Here is a 15,091-nt window from a genome sequence, read left to right as displayed (position 1 = left end):
GGCGGTATTAGGGCCCTTAATTAGATGTGCCGCCAGGTACGGCGTATCCAGGCTGATTGCTCTGCGGTGTCGTTATATATATATATATATATATATATCAACCTTGTCAGGTCATCACACAATCCTGTCAATAATTATTTTCCTGTAAGGAATTTTATTCCTGACATAAATAAAAAATAAATGGCCAGAGCAGTTTATATGATATATTGCCAACAGACAAATAGGATCATTCTACTCTCTTTTTTTTCTTCCCTTTTGTCAGTACATCTATGGCTGGCCACTCCTGGTCCTATGGTGCCTGAAGAGGTTAAAGATCGGCATATTCACAGCTCCATACTGAGCTCAGGTCCCGCTGTGCGTTACTGATTACATGCCCTGAGTGAAAGCAGGAGGCAGACTCAAAGCATGATTTCATTCACATCAGAGTGAATTTCAATGTCATGGTAAGCTTTGTGAGTATCAAATTTCACAGCCTGAAAGGATAGACACTGAGAAATCTTAAAGAGATTGGTCCTGCTTTTGATTCTAGATGCAGGAGCTGGTGCATGATTTTACTTACACTAACACTCAGGCATCATCTACAATACAAATGCATTTGGTATCTTTAGAAGTCTAGTTGCATGGTAAAAAGATCCTCGTTATTTTTGTCTAAAGCAGTTCTGACCCCTGACTCTCCGTGGGAAACTGGAAAGGCATGACCTTACATCCTTTCTGGTATAGCTCAACTACAAACTTCAACTAACCCACTGAGATATGAACATCAACCTTTTAAACTCTTAGAACCCATGGGCAGGTCCAGATTTACATTCCTCAGGCTCATAGCTACACACCCTTTCTATAAGACTCACTTTCATTACTGAATAATGTGTTTTAAAGAAAGAAAGAAAAAAAAGCACTTAGTGAGTGACTTTGTTTTTTGAACCAAAAGTGTTTTTTTTCTTCTTTTTTTTCTGGGTTTTCTAAGGACAGCTTTGCATAGCATTTTCTAAACATTCTTACGAGATTGCTGAAACTTACTGGAGTGAAAGGGATGTAACACTGATTTCTTAACGTTATAGGCTATTTGTCTGAATGTTTTGTAAGAAAAAAACTAATTATAACAAATAGGTTTTAGCATATTGCAGAAACTTTTGCAATCATTGTTTCTGGAATATATTTTTGTAAGTATTATCAATACTCTAAAAAAGGATGGACTACAATATTGTAAAAATAACATTGCTCAAACATTTTAATAGAGCAGAATGTGTGGCACTAAAGCTTAATTGTAAGTTCCATAAGTGTGAATCCTTATGTTAATGGAATATTTCAGTCTTTATTTTTTTAATAACTCAAACACTCCAAACACATTTTTCCTTTGTCATTATGGAGTTTTGTGGTTAAGAGTATTTGTGTATTTGGTTTATAAAAAAATAATTAGATTAGGATTAGCAATGCATTGTGTCATCGTGTACAAGTGTCACAGGTCCCATTGAATCTTATGACCTTAGACCATGGATTTTATGTCCTCAGGTCATTGTTAAAATACAAAAGGATGCTGAAAACTGTGGGATATAAGACAGTAGCCTTGGCCTTGAGATTCAACCAGACCAGGCATGGTTGTGTAACAGCATTGTGTGTTTGATAATAAGAAAGGACAACGGAAGGGTGGGAATAATGTCCTGTAGTCAAGCTTTCCAGATGTTCCTTAAAGGATATGACTTCATTCCTATAATAACTATCTGTTCAGGCAAAATAGGTTCTAAGTCAAAAAGACACCACAGTAGCCCACTGTATCAATATCGCCTACAATACAGCTTCCTGACATGTACATACACCCGGGATACAAAACACACAGAGAGACAATAGTGCCGCATTGTATACCGCATTCCAGAGGTCTACTAGCTGTAAACAACAAAACGACTTTGTTGTATCCTAAAATAGAGCAATTATACTTAGTATCTCCTCTAAGAATTTATTTGCATATGCAAAATGGGTTTGTTTAATTCTTTACTAATATTTTTTGGCATGAACCTTTTATGACAGTTTTCTCAAAGTGTCACAAAATAGTATAAGACATGAGGTTGATAAAAACCCTATTTATCTAATTGTACAATAATCTTCTTTTTTTTTTGGACCATGTTCTGTAAATTTATTAAATGCTCATTCACATGATAATTAAAACCAAAAATAAAACACAAGAACACTCTACAGATGACACCAGACAACGTTTTAAAACATTGAATTGATCTGTTAAAAATTGAGACAACAGCAATGAGGTAATCAGTGCTATTTCCCCTTCAATAGTAGAGATCAGTCAAGAGATGGAACACTGATTTCGGTCTTTGAGGGTTTGTTTATTCCTAAGTGGAATAGGTTATAAATAAAGAATTTTATTTTCAGATTTTTTTTCTTCAGAACTATTAACTGGTTTTAGTAAATGGATGGAACAAATATATGACAAGACTACACAAACATGGCTACAACTAGGGAATTCTCAAGTGAATTGTGAACTTCAGTGGAACATTTTTGTACATGATCTACAGAAAGCAATCAAGCAGGCTTGGATTTGAGAATGAGTGAAAGCAGTTTGTTTGTTTATATAACAATTATTCTTATTATCTTGATTGTCATTAATGCATTGTCAATTTTGAACAATGTTTTAATACCACTGCCCACCATTGTAAAAGTATTTCACATTACACTACAACAATGTAATTTCCTTTTGGGATAAATAAAGTACTCGCTCTTTACCTGCCTACCTACCTAGTTTTTCCAGGATCTATCGCACATGAATACCAGTCAAAGGTTTGGACACACTTTCTAATTCAATGTTTTTGTTTAGTAATTTATTTTCTACATTTCAGAACAATACTATATATATTTTTTCAAAACTATGAAATAACACATTAGGTGATTAAGTAACAACAACAGCCAGCTGTTCTGGACAGTTCTTTTAAGAACAGCATTGTCAAGTGCATTTACAAAACCCATCAAGCACCACGATTCCATGAAAGCAAGACCAAAACCTACTTTTGCTGCAAACAGATTAGCAGGGAAACATATGTTCCAGATTATAAACCTTTTATATAATTACAAATCAATCCTATGAAGAAAAATTTAACTTTTACTCAAATCACCAGAAACATACTGTACATTGCTTTATTTCACACAGATAGAACCTGCAGAGATCCTTGCAATAATCTCTTGAGAGTCTCCTGTGCAATACTAATGAATACATCTGTGGTAAATTTAAGCTCGCTTGTCCTCCCGGTTTAAACCTGGAAACAAATCCTAAAGTGTTTGAAAATCATTAGAGTTGTTTTTTAGGGCTGCCTCCCATTATGTAAACTTTATACTGACTGAGGAATAGGAAAATGCATTGTACTTTTTGAATAAAGTGGCTTATAGGAAGTTGGCCCATAATGCACCTGTTTCAGCTGTTTTTGCTTTTAATTGTAATCAACTCATCTCCTCTTTTTCCTCTCATGGGAAAGTGGCCATGAGTGGACCTTTCTATGATTTGAATGCATGTCAAAGGGAATGATGGCACGATGACCCATGCTCTTATTTCCTTGCAGATCTTAAAACTCTGTGGAAAGGAAATGTTTAAGGAGGGGGAAAAAAGGAAAGGAATCAACATCCTGTCACTCTCAACAACTAGAGAATATCAGAATGTTTAAACATATTATTGGTGCTCTAACAGGACAAAAATTTAAATGCTAAAATCCAAGCATTTTTTCAGTTATTTATATTAAAGCATGTTACTGTAGTAAGGAGAAAGTTACAGTGTTACAAAGGTAAGGAAGCAAAGCTAGACTTGAGTTAATTATTGTGTTATAAATGTGATTTATTGAAAAAAAAAAAAGGATTCTAATGTAAATAAGACTCTTATATTGAAGACTATTGCACTCAGTGTCATAGACTCTTCACTTGGTAGTTAAATAATATTTAATATTTAAAGCTGTTGATCAGTAAGTTATCTAGTTTAATAAAGTTTATTAAAACTTTCAAAAATAGTCAGAGTTTAGTCAGAGCAGTTAGTTTCTAAAACTGGAGCCGTATTCATCTTCATTAAGCAGTGCGTTTAAAATGCTACACTGATGTTTAACACTACTAAGGAGTGACTTTCTTACTGACACTAACTATTTAAGCACATATACACAGTTAAAAAGGCAAAGTAAAGAAACAAAACAAATTATTAAAGGCAGATATGATCAACTTTTATTCAAACCACCACAAAGATTAATCTCAATGCATCTTAAAATAGACTGCATGCATCAGGTTTGGTGTCAACTGAATTCAAAAAAAAATAAAAAATTAAATGACTGCTCATTGAACTGAGCCAGACATCTTCAAAAATCAAGCCTGGATCATTTATTCATGCTTCTTTAACATACGTCCTCACCGCCACCACGTCACCCATCTTGCATGTCTGCAGAGGAAAAGTAAAAATTTTTGTAAAAATAAAAATAAACAATGAAACTAAAATTAGAAATTCAAAAATAGAATTCACAGTTAACTATGTTAAACTCTCTAGCTACACTAGGTGTGACTGTGTATTGTTTTATAATAGTGCCAATGCATATACATGCTATACTACTATTAATGTTCTTATGGATATTATTACGCTTTTATAGTCTTATGTATAATTATCTAATTATTTGTGTCAAATGGGTTCAAGCTAAAGCTGAATTACTTTAAAACAAACAATGTCAACTTAAATTAAACAATCTTATACTGTATATGGTCTATATATGCATTGTTGGATTATGGTTATAAAATAAGATTTTAAATCTGCAAGGACATTCTGTCTGCAAAATATTTGCAAAAAGCAATTGAAAAATGTAAACAAAGCAGCACATTAAGTGGCATCATATTTTCTGAAGCATAATCAAAACACCTACCGCTATTAATTTTCCGTCAGTCACTTCTCTCTCTAGTGTGGTCTCTTTGCCATCCCAGGTCTGTTTTTGCACCAGTTTGCCGTTCTCAAGGCTTACAACGGTCTGCAAATAGAGATGAGACACTCTCTCACACAAGTCCAAAGACTATGACAGAGCTGCACACATCACTGAGTAACCTGTCAGGAAGCATTACTGACCGTGGTCTTTCTGTCGTCAGCAGTGGTCTCCTGGAATGCCTCGTTCAGCTTAAATTTGACCTCAGTCGTTTTGAAAGTGCTCTGTGATTTCATGCATATTAGTCCTTGGTCGTCGACGCACAAGATGAAGTTGGGCTTGGTCCTGTTTCCTACCTGGCGTGTGGCAAAGCCCACACCTGAAGAACACAAAATTAATTAATTTACTTTTAAGTCAATACAATATTTATTTACAGGTACAGTATTGAACCAGATCATGATATCCCCAATGTGTGTGTGTGTCTTTTACCTGGGAAAATGGATGTGATGCACTTTTAAAATCCACATAAACTTTTAAAATAACACAAACATTTTATCTTAGATAAAAAGTAAAGTAAACCATATTTAGTAAACCATTTTAAAGTAAACCATATTTACTTTCTAACTTTCTAGTAAATGCAACATGCACATGCTAAAATATCTCAATATCTGCTTTGTTTTGTGTTTCTTTCTGAAAGAATATTAGGTAAGAATTTACATTACAGTTACACATGTATTATAAAATTTGTAGTCACTGAAAATATGACTAAAAATGTAGTACTTTTTGTCATGATGGACCTTACCAGGATAGTAAATATTTGCATTTATGTCATTAAATCCTAAAGACACATTGCCATGAATAGATTTTAAAATAGGGAAAAAACATACCCAGTGCCTTCATGTATTCGTCAAAATTCTCGCTGGAAACCATCTTCCATGTTCCCACAAATTTATCTACCATCTTTACACTTTAATATTCAGACGCACTTTACAGGATAACAAACCTCACACTCCAGCTCGGCGGCGACTCCGCTTTACGGTCCGTTTTTTCTCTCTTATACGACTTCTGCAGCACGCGCATGTTTGGGATGTCCAATCAACGCGTGAAACGTCACCCGACGGCGTTCTTCATTCTCTCGCGCGCAGAATGAGGGGAAAGTTCATGGGTGGGTTTAAAGAATTTAAATCACAAAACGGAAAACTTTATACCAATTAATACTTAAACCAAATACAAGCAACACGTAATGAAAATACATTTTAATACATATCCATTTTCTCTTATAAACTTATCCTAACCCCTGACCCGAAACCCAACAACACTGTAGAACACGTTAAACACACTTGTATAGCCTGAAACACAACCTAAACATCCCCTAAAAATCTGGCTCAACTTCACCCAGGTAAAAGGACTGGATAAGGTTCATTTTCACCTTCAAACTTAATTTGATGTTGAACAAGAGGGACAAATAGAAAACGGATGAAACTCAAATTTGCCTAACAGAAAATTTTGTTGTACATATACTTTTTTTTTAAATAGACATTTTTACAAGCAGCTTCATATAAAGCATCCTTTATATGCAATAATCTCCAGAGATGTGTCTGCTACTTAAGGTAAAGCCTTCGTCGTGGTTCTAATTTGAGGTGCTGTTTGTTAATTAGTGATTTTTGAGCCAGATAACTCTAAATTAACTTCTCCTCTGCAGCAAAGGTAAGTTTTGGTGTTGCTTTTATCTTTTCCAAGTAATCACCACATAGTGAGATTATAAATCTTTACAGTGTATATGGGTCATTCTACAGAAAAGGTGGAATTTGAGTCATAAAATCTCCTGGAATTCCTTCTTTACACCTAGAACTTCTTTAATAGAAATAACGTACATTTAAGCTTTATGAATTCACAGAAAAAAAAAATCCTAATGTACAAATATCTAAGACCATATTGGTTTTCAGTTAAAGTTACAGAACCTAGTATACTTTACTCCTCTTAAAGAGAATGAACTTATTTCACTCATCTCTTCTGCAAATTCATCAACCTGTATATTAGATCCTATATTGACACATTTTTTTCAAACAGATAGTGCCAGAAATAACAGAATCTCTGTTGAAAACAATTCTTCACTCAGGATTGGGTATGTTATTGGGTATCAGGATTGGGTATCAGTTATTAAAACGATAATTAAGAAGTCTGACCTCAACCCCTGTCAGTTGTCCAATTATAGGCCGATAGCAAACCTCCCCTTTATCTCTAAGATTCTGGAAAAGATAGTAGCGAAGCAGCTATGCTCATATCTACATAGAAATAGCATACTGACTTTATTAGTCAGGATTTAGGCCTCATCACAGCGCAGAGACACCACTTGTTAAAGTAGTAAATAACCTATTGGCCACTGAACAGGGTTGTGTCACTATGCTTGTGTTACTTGACCACAGTGCAGTTTTTGACGCCATTGATCATAGTATCCTTCTTCACAGATTAGAAAGCGTGGTAGGAATTAAGGAAACAGCCCTCTCCTGGCTCAGATCCTGTTTGACCGATCATTATCAGTATGTAGATTTAGATGGTAATTATTCTGCATGTTCTCTAGTGGACTTTGGTGTTCCACAGGGTTCGGTTTTAGGGCCACTGATTTCTTACCTTTACATGCTTCCTTTGGGCAACATAATCCGTAAGCATGGTATTAGTTTTCATTGTTATGCTGACAATGCACAGTTATACATCTCAACAAAACCAAATGAGAAAAACCATCTTGCTAACGTTGTGCAATGTGTAAAGGATATAAGAGACTGGATGCTAATTAACTTCCTTCTGCTTAATCCTGATAAGACAGAAGTTCTAGTCATAGGACCGCATGCAGCTAGAAGCAATATTTTAGATCACACTGTAACTTTAGATGGCCTTTCTGTTTCAGAGCTTTTTCTTACAAAGCCCCAAAGTTATGGAATAGCCTTCCAAATAGTGTTTGGGACAGACAGTCTCAGTGTTTAAGTCTAGGCTAAGTAAGATTGCCCACTGAAGCAAAGGTGAAGCTTGTGCAAAAAATTTTACTAGAGAAGAATTCACACAGACTGCTATGCCATGTGGTCTGGTCATTGATTTAATACATTTTATACAATACCAACTTTAATATTTGTTATATAACAAATAATTCAAAACCGACCATGTATACAACTGAAAGACAATTCTGTAGTTTAAGACAGATTTATTTAATGTAAAGTTAATAAATATACACAAAGCATATACAAATACACATCTACTTCTTCGCTGTGGCTTTAGCCTGAGGGTCTTTAGCAATGCAGCGGGTCTGTAGGGCAGAAAGCATCTCCTGGCTTGTCAACTTGGCTCCTTTCATCACTAACTTCTCACCATCCACTGAAAACAGAAGCACATCTATGTTAAGAATTGTGACCTATAGTGTATTATGACAAATACAAACTATAGTTCAAGACAAGTATTTCTTTCATGTAATCCTTCTATGTCAGGGTGCACACAAGGGAAATTCATAACTGACGTCACTTACTGAATGTTATGTCGATCATAGGCTCTGACTGGTCATGTTTCACTTCTGCTTTAACTTCACAGTTCATGTTTGTTGCCCTGGCCTTTTCTGAGCCAACCAAGATGAGAAAGTCTCTAAGGAAGAAGTCAAGAATATTTTTTAAATGAATGGTTTTTTTTTTTTTGTTTTTTTACAAATTACAAATCCAACAGATATTGATATACAAAATATAATGAAAAATAGACTGTGCACATTAGCTGATTTTAGCTCTACACATCAGCTGTAACACTCCACAGACAGTATGGATGAGTATCACAACCCTTAAAGTAATTTCTATGATGCATGAATTTGATAACACTTTATACTGTATTTATCAAAACATTTTAACTGCCAAAAAAGAAAATAACTAACGTAGTAATACACTGTAATATTTTACAGTTTGAACATTTTTACCATCAAAAAGCTGATTTTAAATTAAATAGTTTGTAATTATTAGTTTTTATGGTACCCACAGTATATATCTTGGTTACATAATTTATAATGACATTATTATACAATGTATACTCATACTGTAATACCACTGAGCAAATTTAAATTTCTGTGCTGTAAAAAAAGAAAATATATTCACATGTAAAAAACAAACAAACAATACAACTACATTAGGATAGTGTATTTTTCTGCTTCTAACAATGCCCACTTAGTACCAGTTAACAGATCTTATTTAATCTAATTCATGTTTTCATGCGATTTCTGTAAGTGTGCTTGTTTACTTATGTTCAAATGATGTTCATGTCCTTTATTATGTTTTCATCTTTTATATATATATATATATATATATATATATATATATATATATATAATATCATATAGAGAGAGAGAGGTATAAGTGATGGTTGCACAACTAATGTTTGTGCTTTTTTATTTTATTTATTTATTTTTTTAGCCCAGGCTGACTTTCTGTAAACAATAATCATCTTCTTGTTGAACCTTGCCATCACATTTTATTTTTTTCATTATTTGATGGATTTTTTTCAAATCTACTCCTCCTGTCAGTTGTCAAGAAAGGTACTGAACTCAACAGTACTGAGACAACATCTCCATCAAATTAGTCAACTCATACATCACTAACTAGCCCAGTTGAGACTGTGCTGTAACTCAGAACAACGGGACAGTCTGACACTCACGTAATCATCTTTACTAATTCTACATTTAAATTCTTATCTATTAGGGCTAAGCAATTTTATAGTGCAATTAAATGTGACCCTGACTGCAAAAACCCAGCTAAAGTTTCCAATTTTATGTTGAAAACAGTGAATCACGCTGAAAAAAAAACAAAAAAAAAAAACAGTCAGGGTCACAGATAATTGCCAGGTCCATATTGTGATTTTCGCTCGCATGACGAGTGGAAAAAGACGACTTTTAATTTTTAGGAGCCGACAGTGAAATTTCAAATTCAAATTTTATTTGTCACATACACAGTCATACACAGTATGATATGCAGTGAAATGCTTATACGACTGCCAGATATATCTATAAAAAAAAGCAAAATATCAATATATCAAATATAAAAATATAAAAAAGAAAATAGAAATTTGTCAAAAACAAATTTTGAATTTTTAAATGGCTGTGGTTTGCAAGTAAACCATTATACGTATGAGATCACTGATTTTATACATTTATTTATTTTTGATTTATCCACTTAACACGACGACACCTTACATATACCTTTGTGACATCAGCACAGCACACAATCAAGAGCATACCTGACCACTGAACATCCTATTCCAAATGCTTGGCCATTAACATGGAACATGGTGCTCTGCTGTTGCTGTTATAACAACCTCCAATTTTCTGGAAAGGCTAGTTTTTAGGCTGTGGGGATTTATCCATTCATTATTGCATGTTTCATAGTGGAGGTTTCCTTTCACTAGTGGAACAGGAGTATAGGTTTATAATTTGCATATAAAGCATATCAGAGCTTGTCAGTTTTAAAGAATAAAGTGTAGAGACTTTTATAGTGTAGCCTTTGGTATATACGAAACAGTTTAATATTCTTAAACACCGCGTGACCAAGCGTGTATCCCATGACTACTGTTAGTATACATACAATAATAATAATTATTATTAATAAACACAGTAATTCAGTCTGATCAGTGAGCTCCTTTTCGCGGATGACACACAGACGAGTAGTCGAATTTTATAAACACAACCAACTATTAAATTAACATTTTATAATGTACTAATAATAGTAAAAAAAAAAAATAAAATAAAATAAAAAATCATACCGTGTGGCGCGAACATTGGATTCAAAAGGGCAAAACTGTACAACGATTTTCTTCACTGTCTTTAACACCACAGCTCCTCTGGAGGCCGCCATGTTTCCCCACCATGAACTCTGACCTGCAGCGCGTCACAAACAGAGGCGTGTCACGCACCAAACAGGAAGCTATTATTATTATTATTATTATTTTGTGTCGCGATTTTATAGGAAGTTAGCTATATTGAATTAAACCATGGATCCTGCTTTATACAGTATTTGACTATTTTACCTTTGACTATCAAAATAGTTTTTTTACACAGTCACTGACATTTATATTATATTATATTATATCATATCATATCATATCATATCATATCATATCATTTAATATCATATCATATCATATCATATCATATCATATCATATTACGTGCACGGTGGCTTAGTGGTTAGCACTTCCAGGGTCTGGGTTCGATCCCCGCCTTGGGATGTCCTTTTCATCCTTGGTGGGTTTCCTCCTAGGACATGCACAACTTTGAAAGATTGTAAATGGGGTAAATGAGCCATTGTCTAGAGAAAGGTGCTGATTTTTGTACAATGCCATCACTTTTGATAACATCATCTGTGCTTCTTGTACAGTACCAGTCAAAAGTTTGGGCACATGTTTTTTTTTTACATTCTACAACAATACTCTGGAGTTCAAATTAATAACACCTAGGCCTATGTAAATACGTAATAACAACAACAGTTTTAAGACATGCAGGTCAGCTGTTATGGAATAATTCTCGCAAGAACAGTATTGTCAAGTGCATTTGCAAAGCCCATCAAGCACCATGATAAAGATTGACTCTTATGAAGACCTTCCCAGTAAAGCAAGATCAAGACCTACCTCTGTTTATTAAGAGTTACCATTTACAAAAATCACAAGTTAACAAACAGCATCTGAGATTAGAGCGGTTATGAAGGCTTTATAGAGCATAAGTAGCAGACACCTCTCAAGATCAACCGTTCAAAGAGGATCATTAGATATTTTAGATGCCTTTAGAATTGTTTTATTATGTAGAAAGAAAGAAAAAAAATGTGTGTCTAAACTTTTGACTGGTAGTGTACAGTATAATGAAAGAGTGTAATAAGAGACAGTTTAATACGACGTTAAATTAGTTATTTAGATTTACCACTAGATGGCGCGCGATGCATGGAATTTGCATGAATGTGTAATGTGTATTTCTGTTTAGTTTTAATACAATCTAGATCTATTTATACAATAATCCTACAAATCTGTTTATTTAGAGAATACAGGATATTTCCAATAATAATAATAATAATAATAATAATAATATTGACTTAACCCTGACCATACTTCATCTACTGTAGATTTGTTAATTGAAAAATATAATAAGTTGTGTCTATATTTGTATGTTCAATTTTATAATTCTTTACTAAAACTGATTAGGCCTCCGGAATAATTTACAGCGTTGATCAGCATAATATTATTTTCATGTTTGGCTTCGTAAAACGAATAATATCCAAATATCAGTCTTTCCGTTTTTTTCTACAGCCCCTTGAGCACTAATGTAATATCACAAAATGCATTTGCTGCAGAAAAAATTTCCCATACCAAACATGACTTAGCAATTTTCCTGATGAACTAAAAGGTACATAGTGATTTTTTTCTTTTATTCTTGGTGTCTGCAGTCTTTGGTTTAGCTTAGCTGTAGACATCGCTGTAAGTGAACCTGTAAGTGTTCTTGTGTTATTATTTAAAAATAGTTTATAAAAATCCTTATCGTTGTTTAATATTCTTTGGAATCCATTTTCTTTTTTAAAAAGTTAAATAAGTTTAATTATTTTAGCTTTCCATGAGGAATCCTTCTCTGAAACATACACCGGTCAGCCATAACATTAACATCACCTCTAGGTGAATGCTTGGAATGCTTAGGTGAATTGATTAACCTTGATAATCAATAACAGTATATACCTTGGCCACCCAAGCTTCTACTCCCCACAGGCATAAATGAGCCTTGGGCTTAGCAGGCAAAGAAGTCAAGTTCCCTAGAACTGGATCTGACAACGGGGCTGCTCCATGAAGGCCCCAACCCACAACAGACAACACATAAAACGACACTGTTAACATCCTGGTGCCAGACACCACAACACACCTTGAGAGGTCTTGCAGAGTCATGCCTCGAGGGGTTAGAGCTACTTTTGGTGACGCATGGAGAATCTAAAACATAGGTTTTATTGTTAATGTTTTTAAATGTTATGACCGATCTGTGTATAATATCATTTTCTTATGTATTCTTTTAGTCTTGTGTATTGTTTATAGTTTAGTGTTCCACACTGTATTTGTCATTTCCGTTGACAAGATTTTCTTTCCTGAGTTGCAAACACACTGCACATTAGGTGCACTATATTTAGACCAATGGCTGCAGACCATGTTTCCTATTCAACACCCTTTGAAAGCTGGTTCCTTTTTTTTACCAACAATTGTGATGAGAGCTGAATCACACAGTCCAAAATTAGTTAAACTGCTACAAGACAATGCAATTGTTCAAAATTTGAATACATGGGGTTAGGTCTTTAAGAATACGGGTTAAAAATGCTATTTTGAGATTTATAGTGCTGATTGTGCCAAATATAGACCTATTTTCTGTACAGGAGGCACACAAAAAGTTCTGCATAGTGAAACAAAAGTTCAGTTTAGTAAAGCTAATGAGTCTTCAGCATGTTCTTATTCAGTGCAGTAGGGAAATTACTATTATAGTTCTATGTGCATTAAATAATACATTTTCTTACAACCAATGCATGTGGTATTTTTGAAAAGAGTACAGTGGCATCATGGACAAATTAAATAAATTTATGTGTGTGTCCTGTCTGTAAAATTGAATGAGACTTTTTAAGTGTAATACACACTAAAATAATTAATTACTATAAACTCACTTCATAGTCAGTTTGCCTGGGGAGCAGCAGGTGGGTGCTTTCACAAGCCACAAGCAAGGTGCCTAATATATATATATATATATATATATATATATATATATATATATATATATATATTGCCAATCCATCGCCATTTACCCGGAGTAAATTCCATGCACACAGACTTGAGGCAGAAATCGAGGCCAGACCCTGGAGATGCAAGGTGACTGTGCTAATCACTATGCCACTTACTATATATGGTAAGACACTGACCGGCATTCCAAATCAATCAAGAATATGTTATTTCTTAGTTTTCCAGTATTGTTCTAGAATGTAGAAAATAAATCACACTAAACAAAAAACATTCAATTAGAAGGTGTGTCCAAATTTTTGCCCGGTACTGTACATTACTATCAAAACACATTTAGCCATTCAAAATATGTTTTATCCCATCTTCAGCAACAATCTACTATAAAGTAGCAACAATCTAAAGTTTCTTTGCTGACATTTTATTAAAATGAGAAACATTGGAACAGTCGAACATTTGTTCTCTTAAATGACCTAGTTAGTAAATATGATTGAAAATAAAATGTTAAAAATTGAAAAAAAAAAAAACTATATCCTCATTCAATTGTGTGACTTCAAATAGTTCATAGGGGTGGATGACAATTTTTTTTTAACATCATTAGATTCATATGAATGCAAAATAACATTTTGAAAATAGTTACTACAGTGTTTAGGTTACTAAGTAAAGAGTAGGTAAACTCTGCAGTGTTTGGGCATACCTAAGATATTTATCTAAAACAAACATGTTGTTGTGGAGACACTTTATCTGTGTGAAATCAGTTAACCACAAAATGATGAATTACTGAAGTGAATTGTCCTTGCCTCACATCTGCAGTGTCATATTAAGATAAAATGCTCTACAAATACACATTTGTAGGTGTGCTGAAGGATTACAGTAACACTGTTCAGTTTAGTTTCATTTATATAGTGCTTTAAACAATGGTCATTGTTGCAAAGCAGCTTCATAGAATTCATTTGTTCAGTCATCTTCACTGCTTATCCTGTGCACAGGGTCAAACCTATCCTATGAAACTGAGGGCACGAGGCGGGATACAGCATGGACAGGGTGCCAATCCATCAAAGCACACGCGCGCGTGCACAGTGGTGAATTAGGGAATGCCAATTAACCTAATCTGGTGAAAACCCACCAAGCATAGGGACAAAATTCAAACTCTCCTATGCACGCAGACCCGAGGCGGGAATCAAACTCTTGACCCTGGAGATGCGAGGGCACACTGCCCCACTGTTCTGCCTGCTTTACAGAAGAAAGCATAATAATAAAAAACACTGCAACGCTGATATACCCTTAATTGCTTTGTAGGCTATGTATTCATTCATTTTTTCCATACCACTTATGATGTGTATGTAGTTTGGTCTGGAGCTTGTTGCAGGGTGCACAACGTAGGGGACACCATGAACTTGGTGCCAACCAATTCTAGGGCATCTGAAGCCCACTTTGGACTGTGGTTTGCCCCTA

At 34.4% G+C, this 15,091-nt stretch overlaps 2 protein-coding genes across 2 annotated transcripts; both read right to left on the bottom strand.

Moving 5' to 3' along the window:
- Positions 1-4,174: 4,174 nt before the first annotated feature.
- Positions 4,175-5,922, bottom strand: fabp4a (fatty acid binding protein 4a). The gene is made up of 4 exons (XM_053493110.1): positions 5,765-5,922; positions 5,081-5,256; positions 4,884-4,985; positions 4,175-4,411 (listed from the first exon to the last, which is right to left on the bottom strand). Exons 1-4 carry the CDS (start codon positions 5,835-5,837, stop codon positions 4,358-4,360), a joined length of 405 nt encoding a protein of 134 aa, XP_053349085.1. The 5' UTR covers positions 5,838-5,922; the 3' UTR covers positions 4,175-4,357.
- A 2,017-nt stretch (positions 5,923-7,939) lies between these two features.
- On the bottom strand, positions 7,940-10,786 carry mrpl53 (mitochondrial ribosomal protein L53). The gene is made up of 3 exons (XM_053493196.1): positions 10,656-10,786; positions 8,392-8,504; positions 7,940-8,243 (listed from the first exon to the last, which is right to left on the bottom strand). Exons 1-3 carry the CDS (start codon positions 10,745-10,747, stop codon positions 8,125-8,127), a joined length of 324 nt encoding a protein of 107 aa, XP_053349171.1. The 5' UTR covers positions 10,748-10,786; the 3' UTR covers positions 7,940-8,124.
- Positions 10,787-15,091: the final 4,305 nt, after the last annotated feature.

The sequence above is a fragment of the Clarias gariepinus genome, chromosome 3, assembly GCF_024256425.1.
Source record: "Clarias gariepinus isolate MV-2021 ecotype Netherlands chromosome 3, CGAR_prim_01v2, whole genome shotgun sequence".
Taxonomy (NCBI): domain Eukaryota; kingdom Metazoa; phylum Chordata; class Actinopteri; order Siluriformes; family Clariidae; genus Clarias; species Clarias gariepinus.
The sequence above is the reverse complement of the archived record's forward strand: the minus strand, read 5'-3'. Positions and strand labels throughout refer to the sequence as shown.

Bases quoted from the DNA above. Each gene is read 5' to 3' on its own strand.
- fabp4a (XM_053493110.1), bottom strand. From the start codon at position 5,837: ATGGTAGATAAATTTGTGGGAACATGGAAGATGGTTTCCAGCGAGAAT. The intron at 5,257-5,764 runs GTATGTTTTTTC...TGTGTTCTTCAG, and splicing joins CGAATACATGAAGGCACTGG to GTGTGGGCTTTGCCACACGC. The intron at 4,412-4,883 runs GTAGGTGTTTTG...TTTCCTCTGCAG, and splicing joins CTGACGGAAAATTAATAGCG to ACATGCAAGATGGGTGACGT.
- mrpl53 (XM_053493196.1), bottom strand. From the start codon at position 10,747: ATGGCGGCCTCCAGAGGAGCTGTGGTGTTAAAGACAGTGAAGAAAATC. The intron at 8,505-10,655 runs GTATGATTTTTT...CTTCTTCCTTAG, and splicing joins TCCAATGTTCGCGCCACACG to AGACTTTCTCATCTTGGTTG. The intron at 8,244-8,391 runs GTAAGTGACGTC...TTCTGTTTTCAG, and splicing joins TATGATCGACATAACATTCA to TGGATGGTGAGAAGTTAGTG.